At 37.7% G+C, this 17,984-nt stretch overlaps 1 protein-coding gene across 1 annotated transcript in view; it reads right to left on the bottom strand.

Annotated features, from left to right (window-relative positions):
• Positions 1 to 5,783: 5,783 nt before the first annotated feature.
• The window catches only part of GCC2 (GRIP and coiled-coil domain containing 2), a 30,715-nt gene continuing 18,514 nt past the window's right edge, over positions 5,784 to 17,984 (bottom strand). The window contains exons 17-23 of the mRNA XM_030234258.2: positions 17,127 to 17,248; positions 15,362 to 15,538; positions 13,992 to 14,209; positions 12,406 to 12,600; positions 11,459 to 11,598; positions 10,488 to 10,689; positions 5,784 to 9,414 (exon numbers count right to left, since the gene is read on the bottom strand). Coding sequence (XP_030090118.1) covers positions 9,344 to 9,414; positions 10,488 to 10,689; positions 11,459 to 11,598; positions 12,406 to 12,600; positions 13,992 to 14,209; positions 15,362 to 15,538; positions 17,127 to 17,248 — 1,125 coding nt within the window. The 3' untranslated portion in view covers positions 5,784 to 9,343. The remainder of the gene's footprint in view (positions 9,415 to 10,487; positions 10,690 to 11,458; positions 11,599 to 12,405; positions 12,601 to 13,991; positions 14,210 to 15,361; positions 15,539 to 17,126; positions 17,249 to 17,984) is intronic.

The following is a 17,984-nucleotide window of genomic DNA, read 5'->3' as shown; positions in this document are numbered from 1 at the left end:
CTAGCACCTCGCTCAGGCTCAGAAATTTATAAAGTAAATGTAAGAAAGTTACCTCCAATGCTGCCAAACCTTCTACTTGGAGAGAAGCGACCTCATTCCAAATCAGGGAAGGTTCGAAGGCAGACTATGGACAAATGAAAGGAGCATAGCAGAACAGGTGGTATTATTGAGCTGTCTGTATCGCCACCCATTGCTGTCCTTAATATCAGAACAAGGAAGTGGCGGGTTGGAATGAAAAATGCAAATATTTGCCTGCCAGGATTAAGGAAATATCTATAAGGGTCCAAGAAGACAGACCGAAGGAATATGTTAAGCCAGTGAAGATCAGCATAGACAGGGATGAAGTGAGCACAGATCAGAAGCAATAATTCAAACATGGAGCACATCTACTTAGGTATCCATCAGAACCAGGAAAAGAATGTATTTTTTAAGGACTATGATGCACTAAAGGTATTTGATGGCAGTGCCAGAAGCATGGCTCTAGAGAGGACTACAGCTGTAGAAAAACAGACTGTCTGTAGTACTTCTGTTTGTTTATTTGTTATTTTTCTCCTTGGCAGGGTTCAGTTTTGCTTGCCAAGAAGAGGAATCAAACATAGCAAGACTTTAGCATCACAGGGAATACATTTTTGCATAAAGAGGAAAATAGAGTATATGGATGAAAAGGGAAAGGATGATATGCCAGAAGAGGGGGATGTGATCCTTCTCCTTTACTCGGCATTGGTCAAGCCACACCTGGAGGGCTGAGCCTAGTTCTGGGCTTCCCAGTACAAGAGAGATATGGACTTACTGGAAAGAGCCCATCAAATGGTCACTGATATTTTTTAGAGACTAGAGCACCTCTCCTGTGAGGAGAGACAGAGAGCTAGGACTGCTCAGCCTGAAGAAGAGAAGGCTCAGAGAAATCATTCCAATTAGTAAAAATATCTGAAAAGAGAGGGTAAAAGGAGGACAAAGCCATTATCTTTTCATTGGAATCCAGTGACAGGAACAGAGGCAGGGGAAAGAAACTTAGATATAGGAGGTTCCATCTGAACAGCAGGGAAATTTTCGCTGTGAGAGTGACTGAACACTGGCAGAGGTTGTCTGTGGAGTTGCCACCTTTGAAGTACCTACTCCATAGCCATCTAGATGTGATCCTAGGAATCTGGTTGTAGGTAGCCATGCTTGAACAGAGAGATTGGACAAGTGATCTCCAGAGCTACCTGCCAACCTCAACAATGGTGTGATTATGTTGAAAAACCAATTGCACTACCCCTCCTCAATTAAAAAAAAAAAAAAAAAACAGCAAAAATAACCAAACCAAACCCCAAAACACCCACCCATTTTCATGAGTCTATCAGCAAAGTTTCCTCATATCATCTAAATAAGTAAGTACTCATTCTGTGCCAGCTGAAGGTAATACAACCCTTTTGGGTTTTTCTAATCTGCTTTGGGCAGTCTGCCATTACTTGTAGGCAGCTTCATGAATGTCTTTAATTAACCTCAGCTTGTCTGCAAGGATTCCCGGATCTCTCTCATTGCTGATCCTCCTGGGGAGCGGTATGAGGTGCCTGTCCCTGGCTGCTAAAGAGCAGCACCTCTGGAAGGGCACAGCCTGGAAGGGCAGGGAGGTGGCTGGGCAGGTGTACAACTACCAGGGCCGCAAACTTCAAACCAGTGAATTCTGGAAATAATTAACAGGCAGAGCCAGCCAACAAGCGCAGCCGTTGTGGCGCTTCCTTTGGAGGGCACTTTAATGGATTTAACAGCGAGTGAATTGCATCATGTACAGCTTCCCAGGGCTTTTAAAGATGAGATCCCTAAAGCCTGGTCTGCTAGCAATATAATCTCAAAGTAGCAAAGGCATTCTCATAGAGAGTGGCAGAGCCTTCCCCAAACATGTACAAATGCCAAACACTAAGTACTAGCAGCTTTTGGAAACGCTAAGTACCAAGAAAAGCCAGGAATTCAGTTTCACAGTTTCCCTCCCTAGACTGTCTGCACTTTGCAGCAAGTTTGCGCCTTGGGGGCTGTTTTGTCTTGCTTTACAACAGAAATAACAATTCTTAATTGTTATTAATTATCCATTACATAGTATTAGACCATGCTGGCATTCTAATTAACTTGTAAAATTCAGACCAGAATACTCAAGCAAGTAATTTAATAGGATTCACAAAACACACACCACAGACTCGTAAGGAGATCATTCCTTCCATGCCATTATAATGCAGCCTCTGACGATTTTCTTCCTATGCAGTTTAAAAAAAATATGGTAATCTGCTTATTTATTTCAGCTTAAAAACCCACCACAAAGTTTAACATTCTGCTGCTAATGTACTTGGCAGCAGGTACAGAAGTGCCATTATCCCCAGCAGGCAAGTCAGGAAATAGAGACAGAGACGCTGAAATTAAATTCACAAAGGAAGCATGTGGCAAAGCAGGGAATTTGGACTCCATGTCTCCAGACCAGCATATTAATCACAAAATTAATGCTGGGGTTTTTTTACTCTCATCTCTCCCTTTAAGCCCAGAGTAAAATGCAGTTTTAAGTCGGCATATGCTTTTGATGTTCTGTTTCCAGACTACTTTACATTTTCCATCACTATTGAAATACCAAACTTATTGTACTGCACCTGGCAGTGACACTGTAGTGACATGGACTCAGCAGTGCCAGGTTAACAACTGGACTCTTTGATCTTTGAGGTCTTCTTCAACCTAAATGATTCTGTCACTCTAGTGACAGCACAGGGCCTTTACCTATTCAGAGCTAAATGCATGATCAGCTTTGCTGACATTGAACAAGCAGTATTGGCCATTATTTTAGGCCTGGGGTTATTGAGGACAGATGAGAAGGCAGCTGCTTGGTCAAAGAATTTGACTGCCTGTCTCTAATCACTAATATCAGCATGTTTACATCAAGTTCTTTTTCTAGAAATGAAAAAGTATTTTATGATTTTGGCAGAAGGGTATGAAGAGACATGAGTACATAACTTCTAACTGTGCTATTTGCTCGAGCTTTTGCTTTCTTCCAGAACTTTCAGGCTGATGGTAGATTCATAGAATGGTTTGGGTTGTAAGGATCACGCAGTTCCAACCCCCCTGCCACAGGCAGGGATGTCCTGTACTAGACCAGGCTACTCAGAGCCCCATCCAGCCTGGCTTTGAATACTTCAAGGGATGGGACATCCACAGCTTCTCTGGGAAACTGTTCCAGGGCCTCACCACCCTCACAGTAAAGAATTTCATTCTAATATCCAATCTAAGCCTACTGTGACTCTGAAAGCCTGTTAGCAGAGCAGCCCCATGGTTGTTTACCTTAATATAATCAATGGATTTAAACTGTAAACTGTCAGTGTTCATGCCACACCTCCAAAGCTACGAAGCTAAAGCAACAGGGAAGGAAACTTCAAGCATGTAAGTAGGAATAATTTTTCAACATGGTGTGTCTAGATAAATATTCTTAGCAAAGCTGTTAATGAATTAATGGGTGAAAAATCATTTAGGTTTCACATTATTAACTCCACTAAACAACTAAATAAATAAGTTTTGACTACTATTTGATATCTCTAAAAACATTGCTATTATTAAAAACAATATGTAGTTTGCTCAGAATACTGGAAGACATTTTAGTGATCATTCTAACATCCATATAAAAGAAGTCAGATTTCTACTTCAGGCATTTTAGACACACCTAGCATATTCGGCATCACTTTTTCTTGGAAGAGGGAAGGAGACTGCAAAACCAAGGATATAAATTTCATTGATCAATCTCAAGCTTCTGCAAAATTTATCAATAAAATTCCATATTTAGCAGCATAAATTTCTGCTTCATGACAAGATTGGTACTTGTGCAGACACAGTAAAGGCTAAAGAAAAAACTTACAGCAGCACCACAAAACAGGTTCTTATTTTAAGAAATAATGACTCCTGGAGATCATGGTATTACTCTCATTTTTTATAGTAAAAGTGTGTAATTTTTATATTTCAAGCTTTTTGTCACTGCAATTACCATCTTTCCCAGAATGTTACAAAACCTATCCTTAGCTTTTCTGCTTTTTCTGAAAATCCTCTTTCTGCAAGATATCCACTATCCCCCACCACTGCAATCAACTGGTTTAACCAGTTTCCAAGAGAAAGGCTGGTGGGTACTCAGGGCAGGGACAGAGAGCTGCCACATCAATAACAGGAACTGTTTAGGGTTTCTATCACCACCATCTGCTTTCTTCCCTCTTGCAGAGGCTGTAGCCCTCTGCCCCTGGAGCAGAGGGACCACACACCTGGTCCCTTGCAAAGGTGAGCAGCTTCACCTGGACTGCTACAGCTGCAGGTTTAAGCCAATGCTGTGACTAGATGTGAAAGGAACATTAACCAGTCTGTAGAAATATGTGGATGCTGAAGCCAAAATGATGCGATTGGCCTTCTCCCTTGGCAAGAGTAATGCTGAGCATCAGCAACTTAACTCCACAAAGGGGAGTAATAACAGTAAAACAGCATTTGGGTAAAAGCCTTTTTCGGAAGGTCTGTAATGGTTTCTATGCTTTTTATTTTTGAGATGCTCTGCATGCTGCAAAGGGCAAGAGAGCCAAGAGCTAATATGTACCTCCCCTCCGGAAACAGTTTGAGTGTTCTCAGAACAAGCTTCGATTTTCAGGCAATGAAACAATAAACCCCACTTAAAGCCTATGCTTGTACACAGCTTCTATCCAGTGTCTATCAATTTAAAACACTTTCAAAGGATTCTGTGGGAGGACTGGGACTGTGTCCATGCCCAAAAGAGCACACTGTTTTTGACACTGATTACATTTACCTTGGATTCTTAAGAAGCCTTTAGGCTGACAACAACAACAACTAAAATTGCCAATACCAAGGCATGCTGATTTGTTGTAGCAGTAACTGATCATTTCCATACTTGTTTTACTACTCTCAGTCCTCACTATTCAATCCAGCGTGAATCCTCAGAATGAGCCTAAGAAACACAGGACAGGAAGGAAAGGAAGAAAGTTCCTGAATCTAAGATGCATCTTCTCATCCTTTCACAACCATATGATAAATTTTAATCAAATTCTTTAAAAAGCAGTCAGATTATTATTTCCCTTCCCTATAGCATATATAAACATGTGAAAGCTGTTAGAAGTTGACTGCAGGTATCAGGCTCTCTTTTTTGACCCTTATATCCATTTATTATGTCTTCTTTTCATAGTTTATGATCCCCTCTCTGACCCCATATTTGTGTAATATGCATGGTCTAAGGAAAATGGTTGGCAAGAAATAAACACACCAAACCCTTGCTTAAATCAAACCAAGCACCTCTTCATCCACCGAGCTTGTAATCTTTGCACTTGGACAATTATGCAGATAAAGAAAAATTATCACGGCCTATTAGGGAAGAGGTAATTATGACCATTTCAAAGTTGAGTGCAATTAGAAATGCGTGCTGATTATAAGGTAGTTAGTACTCAAACACTCTAAGTGCAATCCTGCTAATAAGACCATTAACAGCTTCTGCAACCCTCCTCTCCTTCATGTCTAATATTGTCAGATTGCTGGTGACAATCTAGTAACACATTTGAAGTCATTTAAATCAGCTTTTAATTTTTTTTTTTTTAACAAATAAATTTCTTTTCTGTTCACCCAAAATAATTCATTGCTGTAGATGCCTTCCAAAGTACAGGCTGTGGATCCTATACCAGATCCATAAAATCTCTTCAGTACAATGGTAGATAGTCCTTGTTTTCTACCTTGCACCTGAGTAGCATTTTCTCAGGTAAGAACAGGCATTCATGCAAAAAAAAGTCACTCTGTTGAGTAAAGGTGAATTTTATTGAAGTGATGGCCACAAGAAAAGGCCACCAAAAACATATTTCCAAACAAAATACTTATCTATCCAGACTAGCAAGTTTGAAATTACTACAACAAATATATTTTTATCTCTTCATACATTTGGTTTCTCAGCTTGTGAGTGGTGGCTGCTATTTGCAAGACTTCTAAGTGAGATATTTTCACCGTACCAACAACAGTAGAACTGGCAGATAGTTTAGGAAGTATTGGTGTACTGGGTGAAGCTAAGGCATAAGCCAAATGAAGCTTGTATGTTTAGGCTGGTTTCAAGTCACTTAGTACAAAGTAAGGAGAATTTTTAGGCATTCCTCCACAATTTCATAATATATCATCTCTTATCACAGCAAATAGATGGAGGGATATAGACAAAGGGGATTTCAATCTAGGAAATAATATAACCCTGTATTCTCACAGTTATACTTTGGGGAAGGAGAGTCATGAAAGAAAAAAAGCAACCTTACATTCCTGTGTATAATTTCTAACATGGTTCCCTTTGGCCATCCTGAACCCCAGATTCAACTGGCCACATCTATTCAACAGTCTGACAAGTTCTGATCTTCCTGTCTTTCAGCTGGAGCACTTTTTGCTTGCAGAGATGAATCTCCCTTCTGGGTAAAGGGAAAATGAAAGACATGTAACCCATTTCTAAGTCAGCATTAAGACAGCTGAAAATTCAGCCATAGTGCAGGTTTGGGAATGCTGAATCACTGCCATTTTTGGTTTTTACTTAATATATAATCTGTATAGTGACAGCAGAATTACTATTATAATTATTACTATTATTATTATTACACTCTCCCAATGCTTGGACTGAAGGCAGGCTGTTGAAGATAAAAATCAGTCTAAAGCTTATAAACATTTTGGGCAAAGGTGATATTTTCTGTGAAACATTCTAATAAATGTGGCACTGTAAAGAAAACAAAAAGAACCAGAAAGCAAAGTCAGCACAGTGCTCTTCCAAAAAAGAGCACCACACTATATCAAGAAGCAGCAGTACTAGTTAAAACTTTAAACTGTTTTTTGAAAGCAAATCACAGCTACAATGCTGTACATTAAAATGCAAATATATGACATGTAAAAAGTTCTCTATGCAAAATAATCCTGTTTCCAGTTCACTTTCTTCTATGCCATTTACTCAGTTGTCTGTTAAACTTTATTTTCTTACAGTCAGTTTATTGCCATATAGGTAAGTTCTGGCAATCTTAGCAACAGAAAACAGTTTAGTAACAGTTATTAAAATATTTTATACTAATTAAGATCTCTATATCTTTCATTGTAAAAAAAATATATTAATGCAAGTTGTTCACTCCATTCATAAGTACGGTCCTCAAGTTTTACTAAAAACAGTGAGCATGCAACTCAGACTTGAAAGAAGTCAATGGGCAACTGGTATTTCATACAGCCAGTGATCTATGTTACTTGCACACCTTTATTCACAGCTTACAATGTTCAATAATTTACAGTTCTAAAATATGTGCATTTTAAGAGGAACTTGTCACAGTTCTTAAGCAATAGCAGAGACTAAATCAGGTCAGCAGCAAACGGAGTGTGAACTAAGTGAGACAAAGCCATACTCTTCTACTCACGGGCTTCCATTGTTAAAATCACAGCAGGAGGATGATGAGCACTTATTTTTATATATGTTTCAAATCTCTCCTGTTGCTGTTTTGGCATTCTTCTGAGTAACATTAACCAAATCCAGCTGAATAAGGAGTTGGAATCCAGCATCTGAGATCTGGTCCAAATCATTCCAAAGGCAAATGCAAGAAAGCCTAAACACAGCCTCCTATTTGCTACCTACAGACACTTAAAGACTCGTCCCTCACACTACTGTTGATCAGTTCTATGTTCTGAAAGTTCCCAGAGGATGTTTTCCCCAGTAGCACAAACCATAAAGGTTCCAGTTAAAATATATACTGGAGGGGAAGAAAACAGAAGTGCCTAAAACAGTGGAAAGGAATTAAAATACCTAAATAAAGCCCGTTGGCTTTGTTGATTGTGTACTGAAATACATACAACAAGCAAAAAATTTAACCAAAAGCAAACTTATTGAACAGTTTATTCTCAACATGTTGCCATTCTGCTGTTCATATGTTCAGATTAATCTCAGCCTGAAATAAGGCAATATTAAAGGAACAAGTATCATTTCCTCAGAGCTAAGGCAGGTAGGAACAGAAGAGCCCTATTTAGTATTTGTATGGGTACTAGGGAAAGACTCTCTGTAATACAACACAGAGGATATGAAAATATGAGTCAAAAAGATAGACTCTGGTTTAAACATAAGCAGGATTCAAACATGTGTATGCTTTTTAAAACCTTACAAATAAATTAAGATGGTGAAAGGCATTATGGACTGTATAAGGGAGAAGTCACTGAAGGTAAAAAGAGGTGCTGTGCTGATAATAGAAGAAGAGATGGCAGAAATTTATTTTTCTCAGGAAAAACCTATAACATTCTGTTGAGTAAAATGGAACAGAGACCATCTCATCTGTGCAAATATCTGTGCAAACAATGTACACACACACAGGTAATGGAGAGAATAAGATCTTCAGTCATTAGAACATTTAAAAAAATGCATCTATTGACAAAAGCTTCATTCTTTTCTCTCAGAAGTTAATGTTAGGAGTCTGACCTGTGGGCTCAGAATCATTCTTTAGTGTCTTCACTATGACTAAGTCAGTATGAGTACTCTTGTCATCCAACTAGAGACATTGTTACAGTAACGGAACATTTCTTCCTGGTCTTTTCCACAAACGTCCAACTTCAGATTAAAAAGCCCTAGCTTAAGCTCTTTCTCACAAAGCTTCAGCTCACTTAGGACCTCTGAGTCTTGGAGTACTATCCTAAGGCTTCCATAAATGCCATTAATCTCTACTATAGTACCATGCCCAGGTGTGACAAGCACTGTATTTCATACAGATTTTTGCACCCTCTACATTTTGTGAACTGTTGCCTTCATGTTCTGCAAAAACAAAATAATTTAAGAAAGACAACTTTAAAGCAGAAAATGCCCTGTTTCTTAACTATCTTACATTTTGTAGCTATCACAAGAGAGGAAATAATTTTAAATTTCTTAAATGTGCAGAGAGTAACACTAACCATACAGATTAGCTAGCTGACAGTGATATGTGAAAGCAACTGTAAACACTTTAAAATGCTTAAAATCTAAACTCTAGTTATTCCAGTTAATATAAGGGCAAACTTTTAAACTGATATCAAAAGAACTATCACAGGTTGACAAATTCTGTTTCCAAACTATTTGCAATTAATTTGTCACTTCTCATAGTTCTTATTATCTGCTTTAACATTTACAAGAAAAATAGTTCACTGCTGTCAGAGCATAACATAGAAGTATCTTTCAGAGCTACTGCAGGCTTCTTTCTTAGTGGAGCCTAAAAAAGCTGAAAAAACCACACAAAAATAAAACCCTGTAGTTCAATGATACAACACCAAGAGATCTACAGTAAGATTTCTCAGTTTTGCAGTTGTGGAATGTTTTTAAAGATTCAGTGTTTCCACTGTTTTATCGAAGTCCTGACCAGCTGTGGAGGTACGAAGCCCACCCAGAAGGCCGTGAGGTACTCTCTTCTTCACCTGAAGGAGGAAGAAAAACATACTTTATATTATGTTAGACAGTGCATCATTTGGTTACATATCCTTGCCTTTATCCTTTTTCACATGCTGGCCTCAAGCTTGGTGAGAAAGGAATTCACTCTTGGCGTGCCACAGACTTGGACTGTACCACCAAATCTACTTCGGGTACTTAAGAATGTCTGAAAAAGGTAATTTATCACCATTCTCCAGAAAAATCCAATCAATCTTCATTAGAGGGCCAGAACAACATCAACATGGTATGAACTTAACTTACATCTTATTTTTCCAAATGCAGCCTTATCATGGAATGCAACACTTGAACAGTTCCCTTTTTAATGTGATTTTGTTGACAAGTTTTAAGTTCTGATACGTACATGTGCTGCTTACTGTTTATATTAATTCTAAGATTAAGTATAGGTCAGTTGCTAATAAAGTACAAGAAGCCACACTCTTACTGTCTTTGAGAAGTGACAAACAACACTTTAAAAAGCATTTAAGGGAAAAAGTGCTGCTGAGAGTATTTGAAGCAGAAACAGAACATTATTGTACACAGAAATCCACTGTTTATTTCTTGCAAATGCCTAACTCTTTTTATGTCCTTCCCTAGTTCCTTTATTTCTTCAATGAAGAGCATATTTTAAGATATCTTTACATATATCATATTGAAACTAATATTAGATCTGCAGTACTGCCTTGAGAGGACCACTTTAGTTATCTGTTTAGAACATCTACAAAGAAAAATAATTCAATTATATAAACCTCTATTTTGAAAAACTTTTTAAAACTCTACTCAAAACATGAACACATCAAATTTTTCAACTTACCATTGTCTTCCTAAAATGTGAATGTTTCAGAAGACATGATATTTTACGTAAATTTTATGGCATTTGTTCTGTTTATGAAAATTGAATAGTAACTTCCTAACAAAGAAAATGGTTTTATGACTAGTTCATTTGCATTACGATACTAAGTTTTGTTTTTCATCAAAGGTCTACACAACAGACAGCACAGAACTATCCTTTTCCTTTTTCACTTTTCCTCTTTTATGTGACGATATTTTGAACACCACCTACCTTGGGCAATTGCAACCAGCTTCCCCTTCTCTTCAGGGCTGAGTTGCAACATGGTGTCTATTACTGGGAGCAGCCGTTCCTTCTCGCTTCCTGATTTCAGAAATATGAACTGCAATAGAACATTCTTCAAGTATTCCAGATTAGCCACAGACTTTTCTCTCTCTTGATTTCTTTCCAATCTTCTTATTTCATTCTTAAGAAGCTGCAGATGAGAAAAAAAAAATAATTCTGCTTGCCTCACTTAATGAGTAATTGAACAAAGGTCTTTTGAAGATCTAAAAAATGAATTGTGCAGCTTGCTTCAAAAAGAATAATGAGTGTTTAGCAACATATTCAGGACAAAAGTTCAGTGAAAGTTAAATATGTGATAGTGTTGAAAGAAATAACTTACTGACTAAAAATACCCTTTTTGGATAAAATTTGTGCAGTATATTTTACCAGTGATAAAATAGTAGTAACAGTGGAACAGTTAAATAACTCAGAAATCTGATGATATTAATTTAAAAGCATATTACAAAAGAAAGCTCAGTACATACAGAAATGTCTTCAGAAAGCTCACTCATACATTAGTTCATGTGTCTTCTTTTAACTTAAGACAGCTAAAACAGGTTACAGAAACAGAAACCAGACAACGCTTCCATTGGCATTTACTGCTTTTATCTAAGTGAAAATAGTACAGACCCTTTACTAAACATTAAACTTTCCAACACCAGAAGCTTTTTTGTAGAAGCTTTTACTCCTACACTCCTCTCCCCTTTCCCCTCAGCCAACTTAAAACTGTGGTAGAAAAAGGCCCAAAAAACTGAAGTATACTCTGGAAGCACTAATTAGACCTGTGGAATAAAAGCCCCTCCCAAATTAAGTTATACATCACCAAATTTTATAGACTGGGATTTTCTGAAAGATATTTGGTCTAAGAAACAGGCCACGGAAATTAGAGCTGTCCTCACATCTCTTGTGTGTCTGCTAACCTTTATTTGTTCCATTAGGATTGCATTGGTCGCTTCTGATTCACGAAGTAATTCATTCAAGTGATCAGCACTCTTACTTGTTGTGTTTAGTTTCTGAATCAGTTCATCCTTGCTGAGATCTGCCTGCCACTGAGATGGTTCTGCAATTAATTGGAAAAGAAAACTAAGAGAAGGAAAAAGCACTTGCATCTACTTCATACTAACTTAACATCAGAACTTGATTAATGTAGTTCCTTATGAACAGAATTCACGCAAAGTCAGAGTGCAGACCTAATAGGCATCAATGCTGCTGGTGCATGCTTATTTTCTGATCTATTTCTGTTTATATATTAGAGGGGGGCTGACAAAATAGTGCTAGAGTACCTCAAGATACCTGGTTTTAACTTATTCTTTGTTTCCTACCCATAAATGGAGATTTACAACATTTATCCATTAAGTGTTCAGTAGACTTTTAAAACAGGATTATATGCTACCATGTATTTCTCTGGTTTTTGAGGACTCCTAAAACATTCTTTTTCATGCTGGATTTCACTTTCCTAGAAAAAAAAACTTATGAATAAAGTACTGTTCTAATAAGCCTCATTAAGATAAACAGAAATTTTATCCTTTCACTAACAGGGTTAAATCAGCACTTAACTGTCCCTAGTAGAGACTTAGCCAGAATACAAAAACTTCTCCAACTATTCACTTACTTGCTCACCCAGTCTTTTCCTTTTAAAGGCTCAGAAATATGACATCTTTAAATCTCTAAAACCTGTAGAAATATCCTACTGTAAGTCCTTAATCAATGAAAAAACTCCTACAAAAGTTCAGAACGGTGTAAACTCAGTTGACTAGACTTGTCTTGCACCTAAAAGCATGAAAACACAATGATCTAAAATATTTTGAGGGCAAGAACTTCTGCAACCTATGTAGGCAAGCACTTCTGAAAGTCATGTCCTACCTACCAGGCTTTGCTTCTGGTGAGTTCAGCAGTTGCTCCAAGGACTGCACATAGGTGCTGGCTGAGGACACAGACTCTGTGTCTGTTGTTTCCATACCTTCTCCCTCTTCCCTAGCCACAGTGTGCACATCGAGCACAGGAAGGTCAGTGTTCCGCCGCTCTCTCAAGTTCTTCGTTGCTGGATTTGAAATAGCTGGACCTGAAAGATACTTGCTGATGTTCATATCAGAATGAAATTGGGAGGGCTATTTCCTAGGTGTGACTTTCAGGGATTGAGAGTGGTACATTAAATAGTCTTCAAAATGCCAGGAAAGGTGAAGCCAAAAGAAAAAGCCAGATATGCACATAACATTTATAATAGTAAAATACAGCCTTTCACCTTGGAATTGCCATTCTAATCAAAGTCTGGTTTTACACCCAAACTTGACTGGCAATTTTTAGTTCAATGACTGTGAAACCATCGTGCACATCTCCCTGAAGAGTAACAAACACCTTTAATGCAAAACAATTTGCTTTTGTTTCAACCAGTCCTATGGGAAGTGTAAATTCTCTTGTTTTATAACTGTGTGCATGACCCTTCTACTTCAGTAATAACAGAGCAACTTAAACTGCAACTGCTGCTTGGCAAATGTCCAACTACATCCTGATTAGTAACTTAACAGATACGAAAATAGCACTTGAGATTGAAGATAGTAAAATCTTAAATTGAAAGAAGAATCAAATAGCAAGTATAATAGACATCATGTATATAAATAATATTCTTAAAACAGCTTCCAATACACTTTTCTTTAGCTTTACACTTCATACTTGAGGCAGATGTCCAGCATGCTCCAAAACCTGAAACATGGTAAGAAGAACACCAAATACTTTCAAAGTAAATTCCCTCCATCTGTCTGATACTGCAGAACAGGTATCAGTGGTGTAGATTCTAGAACAGAATAGTTCCAGTTGGAAGTGACCTACAACGAGTATCTAGTGCAACTGCCTGACCACTCCAAAAGTTAAAACATCATCAAGGACATTGTCAAATTGCCTCTGTTTCAGGCATCAACACTTTTATGGAAAGCCTGTTACAGAGTATGACCACCCTCTCAGAAAGAAAATGCTTCTTAATGTCCAGTCTGAACCTCCCCATGGCAGTTCTGAACCAATCCCACATGTCCTATCACTGAATACCAGGGAGAAGAGCTCAGCACATCCCTCCTCACTTTCTCCACTCAGGCATCTGTTAGACAGCCATAAGGTTGCCCTCAGCCTGCTTTCCTCCAAATTAGACCAACCCAGAATCCTCAGCTGCTTCTCATAGGACAGTCCTTCCTGCCCTTCCATCACCTTTGTTGCCCTCCTCTAGACCTCTGGATGTATTGAAGGACCTTAGGATTCTGAAGCAACAGTAAATAATAACAAAGATGTATTCCTGAATCCTGTGGACTGATACAGCATGCTGCTGTACAGCATGCTGCAGATTTCCTAGATAAAGTTGCTGGTGATTTTACAGAATCAAACACTGTAAGCACATTTTAGTTTCAGACTGAGGTACACAAATTGGTAACTAACCCATGAAGACTTGGTATTCTGCCTGGAAGTTACCTCTAGTGCTTGGTTCACTCTTGAGTTGGAAGAGCTGAGCTTCTACTCTGGAGAGTTGCTGCTGAAGTGTCTCTACTGTCTTCCTGTGCTCTTCTTGCAGGTTCCTGACCTGATCTCTGAAGTTGTTCCGGAGAGCTTCATTCTGGGCTGTCAGCTGACTCAACGCCTGGGCGTGCTCTGTTTTGATGACCATGTTCTCTGACTGTATTGTGCAGAGTCTGAAAACAGTGCATGCACAAACAGTAAGACACAAGCAGCAAAACACTGTAAGTTTGACATTTCAAAATTTTTACAGTTTGAGGCAGTTTTCAATTTTCATGTGTATGATTATCTTAGAATGACTATATGTGCAACTTTTTTCATTTGAAGTCCTCTTTTTATGGGGAAAATCTGAGACTGAAAAAGCTACACATTACTTATTATATTAATTCATTGTGCTATATAACCTCAACTTCTATTTCAGAACAAAAAATTCAGACATCTTTGGGAAATAATGAAAGACTTAAGAGACACTGTGGTCTAAACATTCTTAAATTTTAAAACTGCACCATGACTTTTTATAGTATCATACAGGGCACGTCACTTATACCCCACTTCCTATAACATTTATTTACCAAGCACTTACTCGGGACTTCTAAAAACACAGGTTTCTAAGAAGGTAAGTTTATTTTTTTTAAACCACAACTTTCAGTGCAGAGGAGTGTAGCTGTTAGCAAGAAAAATGTCAGTAACTCATCAGTTGTACTTGGTTTGGAGGTACTCCAGAAGCACACCAAAATTGTCACAAGCAAGTAAATACATTAAATAAATAATAATATATAATACAGACATGATATATACTAATATAATAAAGTCACACGCAATTAAACAAATGCATTTATGGGAAAACTAAGCCCAGGACTTACCCTTATAAGCATACAGACTTAAACAGAGCCAGAGCAGTGTTTAGGTATAAAGGGAACTGACTGAGAAATGGGTTGTTTCCAGAAAAATGCAGAACATAATTTGGTTGACTACAGTGAATCATTATGTAGCTATCAGGAACAGATAAAAAACTGTACAAAGACAGTGACAAGGAGATAACAGTTCCTAATATCAACCAGTAATTTCTAATTAATACTTCATGTGAATATCTCTGTACCTTAAAGGTTTGCAGAAATCTCAAATTCCCCTATCAGCTACTATTTCACTGTCACTGTGGAAGCTTCTGATGGCTTGTGAAAAACAGCAAGCAATCCTTTTGAAATTCCTTTAATTTTCTCAACAACATGCCTTTTTTTTTGTGAAGTACAGTTATAGGCTTCTACATGTTAAGATCTTAAAATTCAAAAATAATAAAATATTTCTATCTTTTCATCAGCAGACCATACTTTTCACGGAGTTCTGCTTCTTTTGCAACAGTCTCTTGCAGCATCTTATTGTGTCTTTCCAGCAGGGTGTCGTGTTCAGACTGCAATGCCTGGAGTTCAGATGCATTCATCTGTGAATTATGCTGAGCATCTTGCAGCTTAACTTTAAGTTGATCTATCACCATTTCTAACTGTTCCCTACACATGGAAGAAAAAGGAATACACAACACACATTTAAAATAATTAAATTATTTCAGAACTCATATGATATCCACAACAGTTTGGATAGCTCATCCAATTTACATATTTATTATTAAATCAACACAGCACTAAGACCAAAATAATTTCAGAATGTGGCTACAGCAGAAACAATCAGATCTTGTTTTAACATAGATACAAGTAAGTTTGCCACATCCCATCTGAACTGCTGGGAATGCAACTATTGGGGTAGGAAGCATGACTGATAGCACTTTCTACTTCAAGGAGGGACAAGACAGAAGGAAAATAATATATAGGAATCAATGGGAGAAAAAATTTCTTCTTAAAAGTGGTGAGGCTTTTTTTCATTTGTTTAGTAAATGCACATCAGTTCAATAAGACCAAACACAGAGGAAAAATAGTCGGAGTAGATTTTGCGCAAATTACTAGAAAGCAATATCAAGTCCATAACAGATAAACTCAGTTGGTCAGAAACAATTCAAAGTCAGAAATGTCAGGAAGAAAAAAATCTTAAGTCACATGCTTTCTTTTTTTACTGATTTCTGTGTTTATATATGCAGACCCCTCCATTATCTAATGAACTGTGTATCTCACTAATCCTTAGAGTTGATACTTGTAAATAATTTCTTTGGGAACCATTTGTCATCTGTTTATTGCTTATCCAATTTGTTTCCAAGATGATTCTCTCGCACAAAAAAATTGTCAATACCAGAACTTCTTAAAATTCTGCAAATAAGAGAGTCAAAGAAATGCAGCTCTTACAGTTTGGCTGCTTCAAAAGCGAGAATGTCTCAAAAACCCCAAAGCAGCCTTAAATCCGAGTCCTCTAACAAGGCACACGTCGCCCTCTGGTGGATGTTTGGCCGCAATTGCCGGCACCGACTGAGGGTCTGCGTCAGAAACGAACCCTGGCATTTCACACATAAACGCCCAGTCTGTCACCAAGGGCAGCCATCAACGACTAATAAAAATAACTTGCACAGACTGATTGACTTTTGCAGTGAGTTGAGACATTTTCTGAAGTGAATATGAATTCACCTGGCTTATGACTATACTTAAAGGATTTTCAGGGAACTTTTGGTAGTGTAACTCTTTCCTTCCTTCCTTTCCTCATATGACACAACATACAGGATTTCATAAATATGCAGTAACTGACGACTGAATTGGCATCCAGAGCTTGACTGAATTGGCATCCAGAGCTTTACCTACACTTAATCACTCACTCCTGAAAAAGTTCAAAGTGAGCTCAGCTGAACTGAACCAATCTGCTCTTTTCCTCTTTGTTGCAAATGGCACTTGGCAACTTCACATCAGAGAAAATGACGTGTCAAGTCTACACAGAATGTGCAGGCTGATTTCAGCTCATGAGAGTCACAAAAACTTACTAAGACTTTACTTCTCCTTCCAACTGTAACAATAGGTGATCTACACAAAAATAATGGTTAAAAAGACAAATCCAGCTATTAGAAACTAATATAGCACCATGACAGTAGGAACTGATACTTCTTCTGTTCAGCTAGGCAGTGCCACAGTCAGATTACAGATCAAGTAAGAATGTTAGTTTTACCTTTCTTGTTTGGCTCCTTCAGATTCTGTCCGAGCAGTGGATTTATTCTTTTGCTGTTTTAGAACATTATGAACACGGACTTTGTAGCTCTCAAATTCAGATGTAACAGATGCTTGTTCAGCCTATCACACAGAAAACAAAACTGTAAGTTATACTATTGACTATTGCTCCCTTATTCTTCTATAATGAAATGCATCTTACACTGAAAAAAATTAAAACTACTTGCTGCATTTTCTTCTTTAAAATAGATAATTAAAACAGCGTACAAGTTTCTTTAGATTTTAACTGAGTATCATATAATGTGAAACTTGAGACACTGATTTTCAACATACCAGTATTAAAGAATAAAAAGAATACTTGAAAATTCAAAAACTGCATTCAACTCAGAGATTCATAAGCCAGGGGATCTATGCACAGCTTTAAATGCAGGCAAAGGTGACAGAAAATACAAGAGGCCTAATTCTGTTTCTCTCCAATACTACAAGGGTGACAAAAATTCTAACATGCCATAAAGTTATGCATAATTCTGAGGAGTTCAGTCAGTCTTGCAATGGTATTACATAGCACCAGATATAATATACCAGTAGACTGTAAAGGTGTTTGGTCTGTCTTTTCTTTTAAGTTCAGCTGTTGCCTGAGTTTCTGTGGACATACAGAAATCACAGTAGCTTCATCCTTCACTGTACACTATACAGCAAAGATTATTGCCACCCTTCCAGTACTCACCTTGCATATTCCTCTTAAAAAGGAAAAGAAAACAGCACTGACACAGGTTTTCTTTCTTGGATCTTAGGACAAGCTCATGGATTGATTAGTCACTTCCATTCACAGGTAACTAACATTCTCATCTCCAAGAGG

The sequence above is a fragment of the Serinus canaria genome, chromosome 1 (genome assembly GCF_022539315.1).
Source record: "Serinus canaria isolate serCan28SL12 chromosome 1, serCan2020, whole genome shotgun sequence".
In the NCBI taxonomy this organism is placed as follows: Eukaryota; Metazoa; Chordata; class Aves; order Passeriformes; family Fringillidae; genus Serinus; species Serinus canaria.
Note: the sequence above shows the minus strand (reverse complement) of the source record. Positions and strands in the feature narration are given on the sequence as shown.